Genomic DNA, 21678 nt, shown 5'->3' with positions numbered 1-21678 from the left:
TATAGGATATAGCACATATGGTCTTTTCTTTATAGCCTGACTGCTCCCTAATTTCTACAATAGTCTCAACATGCGTTGGGATAGGAAGAAATTATATTCAAGGCCAGGAAAACAAGATCTTTCAGATGAGGAAAAGGCTGCCACCAAGTGAGGGCTCTAGTTCAGCCATACTGACTTTCAAACCTCCCAATCCAGGGTTTCCTGGGAAAAACATAGCCGAGAGAATGCTGTCTTACATAGATTGTGAGTAAGAGAAAATAAATGAAAGTCCAATAGGAACCCTGTCTCTAAAATTGTAGCTGCACATATCTTCTGTTTTGGCTTGAAGTAAAAACACACAAAATAAATGCAGTCTTACCCTAGGAAAAAAAAAAAAACAAGCAAAAGAAAAAAACCCCCAAAAAACAAGCTCTTTAACTGTCTAATTTTAAATAATCAATTTTAGTGATTATACTTATGTAGCTCAAAAGAAGATTGCATACTGTATCTGCTATATACAGTTCATACAAACAAGTAAATAGAGCAATATGTAGTTTTAAAACATTAGACTACACTTTACATTAAGCAAAGGCGGTTGATGGTACCTGGCGGATGTGCATAGTAAGTTGGTGCTGGGAGTTGCAGACCTTCTCACACAAGGGGCACGTGTACGAGGATTTCTCCTCTTTCGATTCCTGTTGAATGGCAATAAAAGAATAGGAGACCATTTGGTTCACAAAAATTAACTGAACAGCAACAAACCAACAACAACATTCAATGCATCGATTCATTAAACTGTAGCTTATTATAAGATAGCATGCAAGGATTAATTCAGATCTTATACCTGGGGCTCCAGTTTATAAATATGCTGTGAAACACTCCCGTAAACAAGCCGCACTTCATAAGAAGTTCATCAACGTTAAGACAAAAGGGAAATGTACACTATGTGAAAGTAGGACTGACTAACTATTATTTTTCTATTGATTTTCAACAAAACACTTTCATCTAACTGTAAGTCAGCAAATCACAATATCTCTCGCATTGTTTTACTGAGTGCTCTACAGCCTACTATGGAGCGGAGCAGAGCAGCCCAGCGACTAAATTATCATGAGACACAATAATTCTTTCTTAGTTTTAGCAATGATATTTTCAGCAACATGTTGGGAGGCAAAACATGCCAAAACCTCTAGGCTGTGCTTGTGCTATCCATATGCTGGATCCTTAGATAAATATGGCTTTCACAGTAAGATTTACACTTCGTTCCAGAACACATCTCTTTATTTTCTGCATACTTCGCAACCAGATTTATGTATTTCTTGTAATGTTTTTTTTTCATGACATCAGCATATTAACAAAAGACAGTAATTCCTTGTTCACCTTCAAGTTAGGAATGGCATATAATCCAGGCCACCACAGCAAATGGCTGTTTACATAGGAGTTTATCATTAACTAAGGCCCAAACGTTCCCTAATACCAGCAGAGAGAAAATATGATGGAAGATGGTAGCGTGACCACAGCAATTCCTGCCATAAAGAAATTAGCAGACAAGCAAGCAAAGTAGGTGGTGTGGCTGGAAACTTTTTGTGATGAGGGAAAAATAGCACAAACTTCAAAAGCACCTATATAAAACAAATAATAATGTACTACTATATGAAAATAGACAGATGTACAAAACAATCAGAGAAACTAACATGCACCAAAAGTAAAGCCTGATACTAGTAGTAGTGATTTAAAATGCTGCATTATGATGAATGCTGCTTCAGCTGGCAACATGCTTCCACCGGAGGTCATTTACAACGCACAAAATCAGCTATGGATATTGTCCCATCACTTTGTTCATTATCCATCATTTAAAATCATAAACAGATTAATAAAATTGTATATTAAGCTGGCTTATTTTAGAATATGAGGATCTTCTAACAGTACAATCACCATGTCTATTTCTGCCTCATCTGTCTACTTGCTGACAGGCTCACTTGGCGGGAGGTTAGAGGGTAACATATGACAGTAAAAAAAGAAGAAGAAAAAAATACTGATAAAAAAATATATTCAACATGTGCTTCATAAGTCAGAAAATGATCCATAACAAAATAGAGCAGGTCAAGACATTTATCAGATCTTACAGGTGATTGCCATTTTGTTCACTTCATCCGTAGAATAAACTATTCGCTCCTTACCTGATTTCTCCTGCCGATCCGGTTTGGAGGTGGGCATTTTCCTGGCGACTTAGTGTTCTCAAGGCTTCCACCATTTTCATCGACATTCGCTGTGCTCATCACTGCCGACATGATAGCATTCACAGACGACAAGTCATCTGCCTCTGAACCATTAAGAAGGCTTCCTGATTTCATCAGATCTTTTTCGCTTATTGTCTCCATTGCTATAAAACAGAACAGTACACAGATAGTTATACAGATGCAACATTCTGCTGATACAATGCATGAAAATAATGTAACATCTTCTCCATGTTTTTAATGCCAATTATCTAAATTTACTCAGATAATTATGACATTTTATATAGGTCTTTAATATGTACCTGTTTAACAGCCACTATAAAAAGTCTTAAATACGAATTTCAAGATTCTTTACTTGAATCAGGGTACATTTAGAAACTGTTATATATATGCAAAACTCCCTCATTAAAGAAGGGTTCATTGACTGCCAATGTAAAGCGACTCAGCCACATATAAAGAATTACAGGAGATAATTACTTGCACCCTACTACTTAACAAGTGCACACAAAGCTCAGTATTACACACAGGAATTCGAGATACTAACGATCACTCTACAGAAGTAAGTCTTAACCTTTTTGACAGCTGGCAGGTTGCTTAGTAACAATATCCTTGAAGTGGGGCTCTTTTTTAGAAGTAGCCAAACGCATGTCATCACTCGCATCATTTAGGTGGTTTCTGAACTTTTTATATGCCGAGCACACCAGAAACTTCCCAAGTCCTTTTTTTCAAACTCTAGATGTTAAAAATTATTTTCTGTTAAAAATATAGCGTGAAGACTTGCACCCCAGGGATATCGTCTTTTACCTGGTTAAGAACCACTGCTTCACAGTGTTATGTGCGGATATTGTGGTACCAAAGAACACAACATTTCACAGATAAGATTACCTCCTTTTTCCTTGGCCATGTGCTCATTAATGGGTTGAGCATCTTGTCTGACACTTTTATCTGTCATAATGGTAGCAGAGACACTGAATGTTGAGTCAGCAGAAGTTCTCTCTAGCACTGCAAAACAAGAGACATGTGTCAATATCACAGGAGACATACCGTGCACAGCTCACATTATTTGAATAATTTACATAAATATTCAGTCGTATGGGGCCAAATGAAAATGGTTGCGATAACAACTGGAGACGTATGACATGTCTGCAGTGCCACACCAATGTTCTAAAAAGACTAAACATACACCGAGTAGACCAAATATTCTCAAATACCATTAACATGGACAAATCGATGCATGATTTACCACAATTGCTAGACACACTGAGGCTCCATTAGAGTTGGACACGTGTGTCAAAAGTCCAGGCATATTATACGCTGCACAAAAGAAAGAGAAAAGAAAAACCATTTACACGTATATTTTGAGTCGCACACATCTAACGATATGTACAATTAAAAATAAAACAGGTAAATGCGTCTGCATAAGGATCCTTTTAAAGAGAATTCAGATACTCTTTAATTGTATCATGCGGCGTTATCACACCGACACTGTAACAGGAAAATCTGAAGCATGGGGTCCCCTGTCATAATGTACCACAGCCCTAGGCTGTTCAGCACACGTCCTATTTCCCCACTGAAAATCGGCTCCACAAAAAAAATGTGCCCCCACTGCCTACAAACCCCCCACCCACCCCCCACTGTCTTTTACCCATTAGTCACTTAAATGCTCTTCAGTCTTTCATATTTTATTCAAATTGGATTTAGAATTAAAAAAAAAAACATCTGAACAACGCAGACTTGCGCCACAACGCGGATGTCATGCCTCCTGGCTTGACAGTAATATCCAGGGTGGTTTTTCTCCGATTGGTCAGAGTGTGAGAAAAACGCTTGTATTTGTTATTAAGGGCAATTTTTAATTATTTTATGCTTAAAAAGAGGCCCTTGCGGTCAACTCTAAATGACCCCACTGTACTTATGAGCTAACATGCATCATAAGAATATATATATATTTTTTATCGGTTTCAATGTAACTTGTTGCTTCCCATTTAGAAAGTACAGAAAGACATTTGCTGAATGTATTTCCTTATTGAGAAGAAAATTACTTTTACAGAACACCCTCTCCTCTAATTGTGCTTCATTACCGATTATTCACACCACTGTGCTTTGCAACATATGAGTAACAACTATTCAGTACAATTCAAATCAGCCGGACACTGCTAGGAATCCTTATTTGTAATAAAGTGCAGTCTCCTCTTCTGTGACTATTGACTAAGACTCAAGCTGTGAACTTAGGATGTGAGAACGTGAAAAGCATTCACCGATTTATCACCTCTCCTGTCTGCTCTTAGGTGTTATATGGTAAGTAACCTTAGAGTCCATTGTGAAATTATTAATTGAATGGTTAAACCAATCATTCACACATTCAATCAGCAATAGCTTGGAACAGAGCAGGGAGACTGAGGTAAAAAAGAGCAGGCATCTTTATTCGGTTCACCTTGTGACTGTACAATCAATGTGCGGAGAGAAACATGGGAGATTTCAACTTCCTTATGGTTCTCTGAAGCCAAGTACAGAGTAACTTTAACTCTATGGTCAATCTATCTATTACAGTTTCTTTGAAAACAGAAAGTCAGGAAGCAAGAGGATGCAGGGAGGGCCCACAAACGTTGGGAGGAGTGAGAAGGGAAACAGCGCCTGACTAACTGCAGTCACAGCTCTGAGTCATTTAGAGGATGAAACCAAAGTACGCACACACAAACGTACAGCTGCCTAGTCACAGACATCTACTATTCCTGCAAAGTGTGCTTCACAAGAGCTTTCCCACTGGAACAGATGGGAAGAAGCGTTCTGTGCTCACAAAGTACAGGAAGGGGAAAAACCAGGATATGCAGCGCAAGGAATGTGAATTTAAGCCAGAGTAAACCCTCTGCTGCCAATGCTGCCCCAGTAAACAATGGGTTAAGGTTCTGGGCAAATTGTGACATGCAAGTCAAGCAAGTCAGTGAAGCAGTGCAAGGATTAAACATCCTGGTTTTCCATGCATAAGGGTGCCAATTAACCCAGCAGTGATGACACCGGGCCTTTTGTTTCCCTCAGAGTGATGTGTTTTTTTTTGTAGCTGACAAAGGTGCCTTTCTGCTTTAGTTCATCCGTTTAGACAAAAATTAACTAATTACGTGCTGGGGACTTGCTGCTATGGATGTTTTAAAACAGAAAAATGACTAACCATAAGATACATACATTTTCATAGTTGCCAACACTTTAAAGCCCATTACCAGGGATACTTTGAGGCTGAGCAGGGAAAGTTAAGCCCTTAGTTGCGGGGGACCTTGGTGCTCTACAATCCCGGACATGACTTTATCTGAACAGGGTGATACTGCCATTTCTGTACTTCAGTCTTTATTAAATATTAACACCCAGGGAACAAAGGGAACAAAGATAGATTTTTAAAGTACATTTAGTTGTTTTAAAATAGGGATATTTAATAGACAAGTAACTGAAAATGAAGAATAGTTTGCAACTAAGCATTTCAACAGCATAGCCTCTAATATGACCCAGGTCACTACATGAAATGGGTCAATCTGGTTCTTCCTGATTATTTTGTCATTGGGAGTAACTTGAGGTACATCAATCAATTAATGTTAATAAAAACACAGGTAACTCCAATTAGATCATAAGTTGTAAGAGCAGGGTTGGACCATTTTGTACAGGATGAAATAGGGAATGATAAAATGTATAGAAATAAAAGTACTTCGGTAGACCACTCACAAGGGCAGATCTGGTTGTTTGGCCCAATCATGGAACAACTAAATCTACATCCAGGATAGTAACAAAAATTTGGTGGTTCAACTGTACAGATTTAGTTGTTCGCCAGTCAAGCTTATGACTGGATCACAGACGGCCCTTAATGAAGTCAGTTGAAGACCACAAACTTTTCGACCATTTATTTTGTTTTTTTATTCATTACTTCCATGTGTATAACATAGATAACACATCCGCACATGTATAGTATGAATGACAACTGACATGGTAACATTAAGTCATCAAATATCTCTTTCATAGTAAAATCTAGGCTGCGGAAAGAGAAGAGAGAAATAGCACAGTAGTTCAATATTACAATTCTTATTCTAACACTCTCTATGACAATACTGATATAATGCTAAGGGCACATTCACACATATGCACTGGGAAAATAGGTAAAAAACCATGAAAGTTAGCAAGCACTTTAAAGGCAGATTTTTCTGTGTTATGTCTTTACCAATATAATCTATCGTACTGGTAACCTCTGAGAATTATGGTTGTGCCTTCTCCTAAAATCTTAAATGTGCTATTAAAAAAGTTGTATAACACAATGGTTAGAATGGTACCAATGACAGTTATTTGACCTATTTTAAAGGGTATTTCACAAGTTTATGAACATGTGAAAAGTGCAAAAAAAAAAAAAAGCAGATAGATGTTAAAGAGCCATATGTGAGATTACAATGATTTAAAAGGCAGTATAAGTAATACAAATCAGGAATTTTATTATAAGCCAATGTGGAAAATTATTCTGATTGCTGTAAAGGGGCACTCCCACTTCAGAGACCATCACAACAGATATATGATATATAAATGATAATGATGATCATGAAGAAATTACATTTTCTAAGTATGCAGAGTTGCCCTAACCAGCTCATCTATTAATTAGAAAATTATTTTTCAACCGACAGGTTACAGAATGTGAGACTGTTGGATGTTGATGCTTTTGAATGAGAAAAGTATATAAAAAGGAGAAGATGACATATTGGATCAAGGAAGTTCCACTGGAAGTATTTTCAACTGACCTTCAACAACCAGGCTGCTCCCTGGCTGCTGGAAAGACTGGAACTGGCAGGGCCCCGTCGAAAAGCTAGCTGGCAGCATCCCTTTAAGTCCTCCTCCAGCTGGGCACCAATATACTGCAGCCTGCTGGGGACAAGACACAAATTAAGCTTAGTTTGTACATCCTGTGACAAAGCAGCACATGTAACAGAATGATGGCTTTCATGTTTATTATGATGTCATTATGGTTCTTACTGCTCATCAACACAAATCACTGAGGTCTACATTTAGTACATTTCAATTTAACCAATAAACATTTATGTCGAGTTGGTGATTTTGGTAGTACTGAGCCATTATACATTGACGTTATAGAATTCCCAAATTATTTTGTTATTCAAAATGCTGTTAAATATATATATATATATATAAAACATAACAAACAAAAAGAAACAAAACAAACAAACAAACAAAGAGAAAAGGCATTCTGGGTCCTGTTTGATGGCAGTTTGCTTTAGACACTGACATTTATGCAAAATATAATTCACCTAGGTTTAACCATTGTGGTCAATTACCCTTGTTTTCCAGGCCATTCATATTTTTACAGGGCTCGTGTATATTTTTTTTTATTCACTTGCAAAAATTATTGGGCCTACAGCTTAAGAAATACTGAAATCAATGTCAGTACGAGTGTATGAATGAGTAACTCTTCTGTAATAAAAATTGATGAACTAAAGGCTCTTCTAATGACATGTTGCATTTGTTCATGTGCGATTGTACAATCCTGAATGAGGATGTATTTGCAAATGAGTGGTTTTTTTTAAGCACCAGTATTGTGACAGAGACAGATTAATGCAGTACTTCTGGTTTGTCATGTGAGTGCCCGAGGATGCTAGAGCACATTCCTAACCAAAGTTCACCGAAATAAAATGAGGAAGATACATTAGATGGTGTATGAAAAACCTCTGCAGTTTGTTCCCAGGCTACCTACTAAAAGCAATGAATTAAATGCATATATTATGTACCTGGGGAACCAAAGCCAGAACTTGTCTTTCTAATCATCTTCTCATGTATGAAGGCGGACAACTGGCTTTCAGTGAAGTAACAGGATTACAGGAGGAGAATGATTGGAAAAGAAGTGTTGTGTTTGTGTTAAAATACACAGGAAATGTCACCACCAGGGTACTTCTTTCATCTGCTGAATGATCAGCGTCTGATACCCATCACTGCAGTAAAAGGTGAATGGTGTGTAATGGAAAGTTTGTAACTTGAAGTGTAAAGCTGGGTACACACTACACTGTTTTCATCCAATAATCGGCTCAAACAGCCGACATACAACCGCTCGTTCAAAAGTCGGGTCAGTGTGTGCAGTACACGATGGTCGAAAGTCTGCCCAAATGGACGATTATCGCCTCATTTGGTTGGTCGTACCGTTTAATATTTTCGGTCCAATCTCGTTTCCGCTGTGTAGTGTGTATAAACTTCTGTCCGATCCACAACAGTGAGTACGAAATTACAGTCATTGCTCACGACAACATGGCTGTGAAAAGTCGCTAAAGGGACGTCCGCTCTTCCCTTTATTGTCCTAAACAAGGCTAGTGTGTATGCAGTCCATGGACCGAGCGATCGGATCATCGGCCGCATGTAAAATGGCTCGGCATAAAAAGTTGGTCGAAATTTCTGTAGTGTGTACCCAGCTTAAGGTGCAAGAGGGAATAGATAATGGTAAACTGCCGCTAAATTTAAATCAGGTGCAATTAACACGCCATAACTAACATAGATTTGAATGTTTCCCATTGCAGCAGTCATACAGGATTAAATCATCATCCAGCAGTCTTCAGCAGGCACCATTGGGGAGATTAAGATAATATTTAGGGTCCTAGGGGACTGACCCTTCATTTTACACTAGAGTAGGAGGGTGTAATGCAAAATAGAAGCCTGTACTCCAGATGTGTAAAACAAGATGTCACGCTCCCTTAATAACTGAGCTCCAGGGCAAAATGTAATGTGAGGAAACCTGTATGGTCTTGACAGCTCATGTAAAAAATACACACCTTGAAATTACTGTCATAGTATTGCTATGCAAGAATAATTAAAAAAAAAAAATAATGACCAGAAGATTTACCATTAAATTGATATGATAAATTATATCAATGTATTACCGAAGATGTAATAATATTGTGTCCTTAATCAAGTTGACTTCTTTTTTGGTTAATAAGACAGATATTTGGCTTGTTCTGAAAAACAAGCTGTCCGATCAAATAAACGTACAAGTACACAATATTACAAAAGAAAAACATTTTGCATGCACTTGTAGTTTAAGTTCATCTGTTTAGTACAGAAGTGAATCTTCTTTTTTTTTTTAATATGAAAAAAACCCCACAGTAAACACAAATACTAATATATATATATATAATCTCATCATCACCATTTATTTATATAGCGCCACTAATTCTGCAGCACTGTACAGAGAACTCATTCACATCAGTCCCTGCCCCATTGGGGCTTACAGTCTAAATTACCTAATACACACACACACACACACACACACACACACACACACACACACACACACAGATAGACAGACTAGGGTCAATTTTGTTAGCAGCCAATTAACCTACCAGTATGTTTTTGTAGTGTGGGAGGAAATCGGAGCACCCAGAGAAAACCCATGCAAACATGGGGAGAACATACAAACTCCTCACAGATAAGGAATTGAGCTCATGAACCCAGTGCTGTAAGGCAGAAGTACTAACCACTACACCACCGTGCTGCGGTGGTATAATTATATATATATATATATATATATATATATATATATATATATATATATATATATATATATATATATATATATATATATGTATATATATATATATATATACATACACACACACACACACACACACACACGTAGGAAGTGCTTAAAAATACATATCTTTTTAAACATCTAGTTTAGAAATAGATTTGAAATACTATCTGCACTATGCAAATTATTCCACACAAATAAAGAAAAAAAGTTAACACAACATATAACACTGTCAGAATGTACTTTGCCTTATATACTCAGTAAGGGCTAATGATTATAAGTGGATGAAGCAATAGCATGTGTAACACAAAGGCAGCTCTGCCTCTACAGATGCTTTTATTTTGTAGCCTTGTAAAACAGACCCCACCCTTCTCTTCTCCTTAGATAAGAGCCCATCCTAGCACGGGAGGTGCATACTTGGTAACAGGTTTACAGTATTGTTCATTATCGATCAGCCTACAGCCGGACAGCTATGCTGTATTCCATCATACAAAACTATGTCTGTAGTCAATTATAATCTAACACTATGACAAAAAGAAAAGCAAAAAGTAATGATTGCCTGCTATTACCTCTAGGCTAAACTTAAAAGAACAGGTAAAATAAAGTCAAGGAATGAAGAACACTGGATAATAAAGCTATTATTGCACCTGATCTAGATGAGCATTACACTCACAGGATAAATGTGTATGGTTTGCTTTCTTAGAACTAGTTTCTTGAAGTAAGCGCTTTCCTTTATTTAGCTGTGCTGTTCTCTTATGGAATGTGTGAAAACCAGTGCACTCTGGGGAGATTAACACCCTGCCAACCAACCAATCTGAATGATGCATTCACTTACAAAGATCTCTTTGGCCTATAATCTGACAGAATGTTCCACATAATTAAAGTCACGCTAATGAGTTAGAATTTAAAGAAGCAAAAACATCAGCTCTGCTCTAGACCATCATTTTAATAAAACGCTATGAACAGAGCAAAGGAGAAAAACATGTAAAAGTGGTCAGATGAGAAATTTCAGATCTATTTACGAAGGACTAAGAGGTGTTCAAGTGAAAGAATGTGGCTCACTTACAATTCTATAGTTTATGATCGAGTAGCAATTCTGTGATTGACAGCATTTCATTCTCTACATGAGAAACATATATGATCTGCGGAAGGAGGCAACCGGGCAAACTAGAATCCAATCTCCGATTTACTAGAAGGTTCCAGATTTTTGCTGTCATTTTATTAGTTGAAGTTACACACAACAAAACACAGTGCCCAAAAATGATGAGAAGTAGTAGCCACAAGGTTATGGTAAGGAACTGCATGTGCACACCCATGTATACAATGATCTAAAACTAAAATTCCCAATCTACTTTTCCATTTTGTTCCACAGAAAAACAATAAAAAAAAGAAAACATTCTGCATAGGAGCACACAAAAACAAGGTGTCTTTGGTTTTAAACCCCTGTACATAGCCAATACTTCGTACAGTGGGGCAAAAAATCGTTGTTCTCCAGAAACATTTTGAATCTTAATAGAGAGCTGGGAGAGCAGCGAAGATTTGTATTCTGTGTGTAGAGTGGTCCAAGGTGGGGGAGTGGGGGGTTACTAAAGAGTGTTTTAGTGAAGCCAACACTTATTTTTTACATTCTTTTGAAAACTGCCAGATTTACGAAGGGAAAACTGTTGCAATGTAGCCAGAAAAGCCCTGTTTTACAAAGCACCACATTATGAAACGCCTTCCCGTTTTTGTATGTTCAGAAAACAAAGCATCAATTTTGACGAAGCTGCGTTTAGACAAACTGCATGCAATTTTGGGGGTTTTTGAACTTTGTAGACACTTAGGGACATACTTTTTAAACTGCGGGTTTGAAAAAGTGGAGATGTTGCCTACAGCAACCAATCAAATTTGAGTTATAATTTATTTAGTACATTCTACAAAGTGACAGCTAGAATCTGATTGGTTGCTATAGGCAACATCTCCACATATTAGTAAATATTACCCTTTTTGGATTTCTGAATCTAGTTAGTTAAGGAATTAGGCTATACACAGCAAAAGTCCAGTACTACTAACATGTTAATAGAACACAGATATTGTTCATGACACAGTCTTGCAGGCAGATTGCACCAATCTCCTTCCCTTCCAGTACAAGACCACAATGAATAGCAAATAATTCGGATCCAGTATTTAGAGGGGAGATTGCTACATCCCATGGTTCACAGTAGCTGACTGACACAAAGTACTACTACTTACCTAAAGACAGGAAAACCATTTGATGTATTATTGAAAAAAAGAGATCACTTGTAATTAGAGATGTTCACTGACCCCCCGTGTTCTGGTTTTGGGTTTGGATCTGGATTAACCTGGTGTTTTGGTTTTTGCAAATCCACCCTTGCATGTTTTTTTGTTTTTTTTCTAAAGTCCCTATTTTGTTTTCTACAATCACTAATCCCACCCCCTTACATTATTAACCTCAACAACACTAATTTCAAGTCATTTACAGTCAATTTTGACCATCTCACAGATCACAATATTATTTTCATACACTTTCAAACAAAGACTGCAAATTTAGACGACCAAGGGGTAGATTTACTAAACTGTGGGTTTGAAAAAGTGGAGATGTTTCCTATAGCAACCAATCAGATTCTAGCTGTCACTTTGTAGAATGTACTAAATAAAAGATAACTAGAATCTGATTGGTTGCTATAGGCAACATCTCTACTTTTTCAAACCCGCAGTTTAGTAAATCTATCCCCAAGCCTGCTAGACCTATTATTTGTATTTCAGCAATGACAATTAGCAATGGAGCAATGAAGCTCTCCTGAATGTCACTGGAGACTTTGAAGAACACTGCTATCCCTCCTCATTCTTTTCTACCTATGACGCTGCCCAACTGCACTAGAGAGTGCCAAGAACCGTGCTATCCATTCCGTGTCCTTCTGTGAAATGGCGTGAATCGCTGTGAAGGGCGTTACTTATAGAAATCAAAGCTCACGAGATCCGACGACATAACAATGAAGTTTTGCCTCGTTTTCAATTCTGAGGGCCACGAAAGTACAGAGGCGGCTCGGCACTCGGATCTCAGGTTCGTGTGTGTTCGGTTCTCGGGGAACCGAGCCTGAGCATCTCTACTTGTAATGGACGGATGGCTAATGTTGAAAATTTGGGCCATTTCCAGTGATATAGTCTCCAAACCTGGGATTATCCCTACAAGTTAGGAATAGATCATAACTATGTCATTCGAGTTACAAATATACACATTTAAAATTTACAGCAACTCGTCCTTCACGAACCGCACAGGAACCATCATTTCTGTGAACAGCCCCATGTTCCAAAAGCGATTTTTTTTTCCAAAGCACAAGGATCCAGAAACTGGAAAAAGTGCAAGTTATCCTCATGACGAAAATGCTAAAAGTAATTATTTTCATATCATGGACAATATCTTAATTCTCTGCAAGTTGCCAGACAAGAGATGGAACATTTATAAAAGGCTTCAATGCTGTGCAATGATGTCATAAAATGTTACACATGTAGAACAACACTTTTTAATAATCACATCTAAAAATGCTTAAAAGTGGGGTAAAAGTTAAGCAAACAGAACAATATAGTTCAACATTGTACTGTGTAGGGGAAGTAACAATGGATCCAAATGTAATACTATACTCGCATAAACAAATCTTGCAGCATCAGGAAGCACCAAGACAACAGCTTCCTGGGCAGCACAGCAGTGAATGGGACTGTACCATTTAACACCTAGAACTGATGAACTGTCTGCATCCTTCCCTCCCCCATAAGAGATGCATGCTGTTTGTACACAGAAAAGTAGAGTAAAGAAGTTATTGCAGCTGCTTAGAATCTGCCACCGGCCCCTCACTCTTCTGACAATCTGATCCCTCCCTTCTAAGTCTCCTGGGCCACATTACTAAAGATAAGCCTTACTTTAGGCTCTCCTAAGACACTAGAAGTGTTCAGTATTTTTTTCAGACTGTGCCACAACATAAAAATAAGGATTTTCTTTTATATATGTGAAGGGGAAAGGGTTCAATACTAAATAAATGGTCTTGATTATATAACCAAAATTACCAATGTTGCTCAGCACATATTGTCAGACCATTTTGATGTCTATGTGCATCAAATAACGACATACAAAACAATTAATACAGTGAAAAATGAAAAGGACAAAAGAAACCTAGAATATATTCACGCAACTTCCCACGATGGTAAAAAATAAATATATTATTTGACGAAACTTTAAACAAACACATTTTGCAATAAAACAAATCTTAGGCGCTATATGGACTTTGTGGATAATTCACGGTTAAGACAACAAAGATGCTTATCAAGTATAGCGAAGAGTATGGAATGTAGACAATTCCCTTGTTGATGAAGCATCTTTGTCATGTACAGACACATTTCTACCTTACCGATCAGCAAAAACCTGGTGAAAAGCTGTAATAAAAAAAGATGGAAAAAGGAACAAACTCTTTAAAGAAGGTAAATGAAGAGAGACATGATGGCTGATAATAAACAAGCAGGTGCTTAACGTGTAAAAGGTGACCACTTTAAATATATATATTTAAAGTGTGTGTGTGTGTGTGTGTGTGTTTATATATTTAATAATATATTTAAATAATATATAAAACACACACACGCGCACAGTTATTAGACTGGAAGCATTGTGTAGAGGTCACAGTAGAACAGGCGATTTGGGGGTAACACAAATTGTCATATCAAAACAAAAAAAAGGGAAAAAGATTATGATAGAGCTTTGTGTGAAGTATTTTATACACAGAGGGAGGACCGATGGCGGGAATTATTTGGAGGCACTTTTTACCACCTATAATCCAGATGCATTTGAACCTAATTATAGGCAAGGAAAGTGGCCCACGTAGGTGACTACCCTCCACGGCTGCATGCATGGCAACGGTTTGGGCAGAACTGCGCACGCAGCCAGGAGGTTGGGGTGGGAGAAAACAAAATGTGGCAGCATTAGGAATTAGCTGTGTTCTGATGAAAACCAGGACAGTTTTTGGCATGCTATGCAAATACATTTGGGAGATCAATATCATGTGCAAGTATCTACCAATGCAACTGCTAACTCAAGCTGCAAGATTACATCTATCCAGTAGGATACAAGGTTGAGAGGATAGCCACACATGAGTGGCCAAATTGGACGAGAGCCAGGTTTTCAGCCCTTTGGTCCATTACTGTGGACTGCTAATACAGTCAGAAAATGACCACAGACAGTGGTTATCTTCAGACCATGTTTACCAAGATGTCCAAAAAGGATTAGATTGATTTTGATCGGTTTATTATTGGGAAACATAACATTTTTCAAGCCAAACACCTCTTTATATTGGGCTAATTACCCAATATCAGATGCAATTTACAGTGTGTGATCAGCACTAAACAGTGGGAGGAAAGAAGAAAATTAGGTTGAATTGCATATAAAGTACAAATTAAACCTGTATAGTTAAATATGTTGAGACCATAAAAAAACATGACATCCATTAGATATCTTTATGTAATATTGCCTGACTGTAAGGCTATCAAATCAGTCATTATTTCCATAGTAACAGAATTTTTGAGTCATATTGCACATCCTAAATTCTGGTGTCCTAAACATGTAATATATACAGGGATATATGGGAAATGTTATTCATTAAAAATGATGTACATCACACCATCCCACAGGATAAAGGAAAACGTAAAAAAATAGAAAACCCCAAGCTGTTCTACACAGAGTAACCATGCAGTTGTTGGTCCCATGTCACACAGCCCGTGATGGTCTATTCATGTATGTGCATAGTACAAAGAATGCACAGTCTGGATGATGACTGCAGTGCTTTTCAGAGTACAGGGTCCTAAAACAAGGATTCCATTTGTCTGCCTGAGAGCACCATTCTGCAAGTAATGGCTTACAGCTGGAGCACTCTGTCCACTAGCATCAGCTGTCTCTCAGAGTCCTTCTTTTCATTTCAGCTCTTTTGCCTATCCTCAAGTTTCCTCAATTGCTTGGCTGGACCAGGAGTGTAGGAAGCCATGAAAAGAACCGCTGATATATAATGTACATTTAAAAGTGTTAAATATGAATATATCAAATGGCTTAGATGCCATCTCCATAGGTGCATTTGTACAAATGGATGTATTACAGTTGTTATAGACGGATATAATGGTCGTAATCAAATGTGATCACATTAATTGCAGTCAGACAGGTCTTATATAAAAAAAAATTTTTAGGTTTAATAAACCTTTCAAAAACATATAGAACACTAAGCAAAAATGTTAGGCCCCAATTTCATACATAACCTATTTTGTACTTTAGATAAATGGTTAGGTTGGCTTGTAACCTACATTATTTTTAGTGACATAAAAAATCACCCATAGAAACTAAAGGAGAAAGACAGTCAACACGGAAAAAAAGCTGCCAGAACATCATTCATGTGCAACACAAAATAGGAAACAGTAACAGCATCATGTGCTTTTCCAGCATTTGGAAGTCACATGAGGTTTGTAATCAGAGAATGGCAGATGAAGAACGGATTCAGATGCATTACTGGTTGTCTCATTGCTAGAGAAGGGTAAATATATGTGCAGACTTCTGAATCCATTCCTTGCTGCCCATGTGCTCTGGCAGGTGTGGCACACAGCATGGAGATGGCTGTGTGTCACACACAAACTGCTCATCCTATTCATCTGCTCGAAGAGAACCAATGGAATGGTCACAGGATAGGTTGACTCTCAGAACTACATTCTGACCAGCAGCAGATGTACTAATATGGCGTGTTTACGACAATAGCAAAATGACACATTAGCCCTCATGTGCCTATCATATGTAGGTTATTAGGGGCTTCAGCATTTTAACACCTCAGCTTCCTTACATCTGCCATCAATGTCACTGCATCGCTGCAGCAGATTTACAGTTACTGTTGCACGAAAAACACTCCAGCCTTGAAAATGTGAAAACAACATTTAGGATATGTTTCAAAGGACTACATGTTAACATGCAAGGCCCATCCATCAAGCATTGCCTATAATGTACAATCTAGGAATGTAACATAGTATTAAAGTTTCCATGCGCTATGCCTGAATTTAACAGAAAAAAACTCTCAAACATACTCTAAACGTGGAGTTTATGCAACCCTTGCATTTGTAGGAAACTTTGTATTTGCTTGATCATTTGTATATTTGTTTGCCTATAGCACCCAGGGCTCCAGATAGGAGAACCACAGTGCCTTGTATACAAGGCTGGTAGTGCAAGGGTTAAGAATACTGCCTTTCCATTTCCCCTCTGCTGCAGAATGATGGGCATAGACATGTGCAAGTCCTGTGTCTTAAGAACTAAACAGCGGGGCCTTTCTTTGCCAGCTGCTGTTTCTTATGTAGATCCCTGTCTTTTACCCCTCCTAAAAAACATCATTAGAAAAACCTGTGTCTGAAATGTTTTAACTATGGGAATGGGAGATGGTGGGGATGTAAATAAGAAGAAAATCTAGTTTTACAGATGCCCAGCAGCACAGTTTTCAAATGATGATTCTGAAAATCTTGCCAAACCGGTTAGACCGTATTGTGTGCCTCACTGGCTGTCACACCAGTGTTGTGGCCTGTATGTCACTAACAGCCTCTCTCCTTTTACACCCTTATACTACAAAGAGCAGTTCAACAGCAAAGGACTGATACAATTATGGTAACACAGAACGTCCTAGTTTTCTCAACTAAAGCTGAATACCAAAATAATGATATTGCTGGTGATGTGGCGGGCGGACATCACTGTGATGTCTGGCTGCGCATATTGCCGCCAATTATGGTATAAATCTCTGCTCATTTTTCCTCACACTTCTACAGGGTATAAGGAAAAATTAGCATAAATTCCAGCCATAATATGCGGACATTCCAGAGACACTTCATGCCGAATTGAACCTCCCCCTTAATGTGATCATTTTAACCAAATTTGGGCGAAAACCCCCCCAAAAAAACAAATCGTTATCGGCCCACAAACAGCTTAATTCTAATCAATCTGATTTTTTGCAGCCATATACATAAAATAGATCGAGCGATGATCACATTAGATTATGCGTAGTCGCAGGCCGCAAAGTATTTCTTACCCGATCTTAAAAACTGCCACACATCTCCTGTATTGTGTTGCATTTTTTGTAACTGTGGGCGAAACAATAGCACAATGCTGGCATTGCTGCCTGACATCTCTTCATTGGACTAACCATAATACGCAATAAAAAAAAAAACAACTAAAATAAAATGTGATAAAGCAGTACAAGTTTTATTTATTTCCCTCATGCACTTCAAAAAAACTCATCAAGATTTCTGTATGCAAAATAACTGCATTTTAATAAAAAGGTGTGCGATCAGGACTGCAAATTAAGATTTGTATGGTCCCTGCCATTAAAACTTAATTCACTTCGACACACTCAGCAGCCCGCTCAGTGCGACGAGAACGTCCCCCATCCTGTCCAGGCAAGTCGGACAAAACACTTCACCACTGCCTGCGGTCAATGCTGTCCAGTTAATGTTGTAAGAGTGCCGTAAAGAACACACAGTCCACAGCCTCACCATGATGACAGTGATGGGTGCCATGTGGCAGTGGGGTCAATTATGGTACCTGATGAATGGGTGCCCAGGGGCTGGTGCACAACCTACCCCACCTATAATCCAGCTCAGTGTACAAGACTATCAGGCGGAAGGAGCCAGAAGACAGGACATAAGAACAACCTACAAAAAACCAAAGGAAATAGAAGAGAAACAAAGTAAAGCGGATTGCGTCTGTATAAAATCAATTTAAGGTATCATTAATAGAGGACCATACCCATAATGTGCTGGTTCAGACCTTTTAGTTGTGGAGTAGCATAGTTTCTATGGTATTTAGATCATTATTAAAATATTATATATTTTTAATAGTCAGCCCAAGGTAGGACAAATGGAAAAAGCCAGTAAGACTCTTCTGGCAGCCACACAAGTTAATCACCAGTAGTAAAATAAGTGTCAGATGTCATATATACTTGTCAGTGCTTTAAATAAAAATCTAAAAATATTTATTACTATTAAACAAAACAAAAAAATCTATAGCAGATATTTCCAATCTGCGAATGCAAAAATTGATTTGATGACTTTGTTTATTTTAGAAACTGGCTACAGAGTACATACGTGCTAATGAAGAGATCAAAAATCCTTTTCCAAGTACTTGGTTAATTTTGCCATACAGAATTCCAGAGGGACGCCAGTGTTGCAAGCACCCGTGGAAGGATTCTGGATACTGCTTGCAAGTCTAGCACAGGATGATCGGAACATTTCATATATGCCATCGGTTTTATTTTACTCAAGTGTATACAGCTGCTTAATATGTCAGCACTTTAGAAGATCAAAATATTCAGATTGTAATCTTGCTAGTACCTTGTGCACGGAAAGGGTCTAACACCTTTTGTCTGCAAGGCACTGTGCCATGACTTCTTTGTGACCGATTTGTTAACGGCCAAGCCATCCACCCCTAGAAGGTAGCACTGGAAAGCCAGCATTCCACAGCGAAGGTATTTGCAAGGAGGCAACAAATGAAAGGAGATGGCCTGCAGACCTGAAATACAAGTGCCTAGCAACAGAAGAATCTAATGAAAATATGTACACAGCTCCCAGGATGTTGGCGTAAAAGACCTTGATAGGTCTTGCCTTTTTCAGTTTTGTAACATTTTTACGTTGAGGCATGAGGCCACTGGACCATTTGTCTTTTATTACAGTTCAGGGGCCTGATTCATTAAGGATCTTAACTTAAGAAACTTCTTATTTCAGTCTCCTGGACAAAACCATGTTACATTGCAAGGGGTGCAAATTAGTATTCTGTTTTGCACATAAGTTAAATACTGACTGTTTGTTCATGTAGCACACAAATACTTGATAGCTTATTTGTACACTGAAATTTAAAGTTGATGTTTATGTGCTACATGATAAAACAGTCACTATTTAACTTATGTGCAAAACAGAATACTAATTTGCACCCCTTGCATTGTAACATGGTTTTGTCCAGGAGACTGAAATAAGACGTTTCTTAAGTTAAGATCCTTAATGAATCAGGCCCCAGATGTATAGAACACAAAAGGGATTTAAAAATGTAATATATACAATATTGTATATATTACATATTTAAATCCCTCTTTATGCTGTTATTTAAAAAGCATAAAGACACACAAATATATACCTTAGTGACAACATCCAACCTGTAAAGTATATAATTCAATATATTTCTAAAATCTGGGTAAGGTGTCATTAACACTTACAAATTTTCATCAAGGGCTCTTGGAGTAATTCAAAACTGCTGTAGTTGCAGAAAAAAGTTTTTGGTAAGTATTAATTTTGAGCCTGTCATACAGATGCTTGCTTTAAGATGATGATATATAGACAGATATAGTGAAAGACGTGATCCATTTTATGATACATTAGAACAGATTAGATAGACAGAAAAAAAAGCAGACAAAATACGGCTAGGATGCAGTTACTCTGGCGCAGTGTGGGATGCAGGGCAGGCTAAATCTAACAGTTGTGCACTCACTAACAAATGGTCCATTCATGAAGCAAAAAAAAGTCTGTTTTGAGGGTTCTAATTCTACAGTGAAATGGAGGGTTGGTGTCTCCTCTCCTTCCTACACAGTGGAGTAAGGATATAGCACTGAGAACTGTACATTCATCTTTGTTGAATATTTTCTCCCCTTATTTCCCCTCTCAGTAAAACAGCTGTTGTAGAATCTGCAAAAGCATTTTCAGTAAGGTTTTAAGATTTTTTTTTTTAGTATGTTATGCACACTGCAGATAATGTCACATTGAATAGTTATTTTTGATACAATAAAAAGGAAGCAATGGCAAGTACCAACAACAGGATACATGTGTGAAAAGGCAAATGGCTAGAACACCACATAAAGTTTTACTGTTCAAAATAATCACTTTTTCACTGTGAATGCAGATTTAATGGTGCATTCAAAAATGTCTAGGTGAACTGGTCTCCAGGAAAGTGTACAGAACAGAAAACCATATACTGGAATGCAGCGTCATATCACTACTTGCACTGTTACACTACATTTTTTTTTCTCAGTCGCAGAAACATAAAACAATACAGAACCAATTACTACCAGGATTTTTCAAACTGGAGCTATTAACTCATACTCTATCACTACACAGGACAAGAACAGCAGGGGGGGTTGCAGAGTATCCAGAAAACCCTCCCCTCCGCTAAAGAAGTGCCCTACATAGCGGCACTGTACTATATAGCAGTCGCGGCGCTGTCAAAGAAGCGTCCGCGGCTGTGCTGTATTGTATACAGCATTGCCGCGGACGCCTGTTTGACAGCGCCGCAGCTGCTGTATAGTACAGTGCTGCCAAAACGGAGTTGCTGCGCATGCGCGGCAGCTATCTCGCTTTTTTTTTTTTTTTGGGTGGAGAGGAAACCCCCCCCTTAAAAATCCTCTGTGCATCCCTGAACGCAGCTAATAAGAATGTGATTAATGGATTGCAACAAAATGTATCATTACATAGTGTTTATATGTGTTTATTTCACTTAGTGCTGGGTGGAGCTCAACTTAAGTTTAAAAGTTACCTGTGTCTACGTATATATTTTTGTTCTTTCTGTATCATGTTGTGTCATGGCTCACTGTTTCTGGTATGTTATGTACGGCGCTGCGGACCCTTTGTGGCGCCTTATAAATTAAAGATAATAAAAATAAAAGTTACACCTTCGACAAAATGGTGTTTCGTTCTCATGTATATTTAAACATATATATATATATATATATATATATATATATATATATATATATATATATATATATATAATTAGAATAAGTATATCTAGATTTGTATCCAGTTTGTGTGGATAACATTTTCATATGTATTTTTTATTAAGAACAGTTAACATGTATACTCAAGGATTTGGTGTCATCATTTTGAGGA

General features: G+C 37.8%; 1 protein-coding gene and 1 long non-coding RNA gene across 5 annotated transcripts in view; one reads left to right on the top strand and one right to left on the bottom strand.

The window, feature by feature from the left end:
• The window catches only part of RREB1 (ras responsive element binding protein 1), a 66299-nt gene that overhangs the window by 24997 nt on the left and 19624 nt on the right, over window positions 1-21678 (bottom strand). For 3 of the 4 annotated variants that reach the window (XM_075213023.1, XM_075213026.1, XM_075213025.1), the window contains 4 exons: window positions 6974-7097; window positions 3099-3215; window positions 2157-2359; window positions 585-674 (listed from right to left, as the gene is read on the bottom strand). In XM_075213023.1, the coding sequence (XP_075069124.1) occupies window positions 585-674; window positions 2157-2359; window positions 3099-3215; window positions 6974-7097 (534 nt within the window). The remainder of the gene's footprint in view (window positions 1-584; window positions 675-2156; window positions 2360-3098; window positions 3216-6973; window positions 7098-21678) is intronic. The other variant, XM_075213024.1, reaches the window with a different exon arrangement.
• Window positions 1455-7370, top strand: LOC142158771 (uncharacterized). Its single transcript, XR_012692863.1, has 2 exons — window positions 1455-1536; window positions 6860-7370. It is a non-coding gene; the product is annotated as an uncharacterized LOC142158771 (long non-coding RNA).

This window comes from Mixophyes fleayi, chromosome 5, assembly GCF_038048845.1.
Source record: "Mixophyes fleayi isolate aMixFle1 chromosome 5, aMixFle1.hap1, whole genome shotgun sequence".
In the NCBI taxonomy this organism is placed as follows: Eukaryota; Metazoa; Chordata; class Amphibia; order Anura; family Limnodynastidae; genus Mixophyes; species Mixophyes fleayi.
This window is presented reverse-complemented; position numbering and strand designations above follow the sequence as displayed.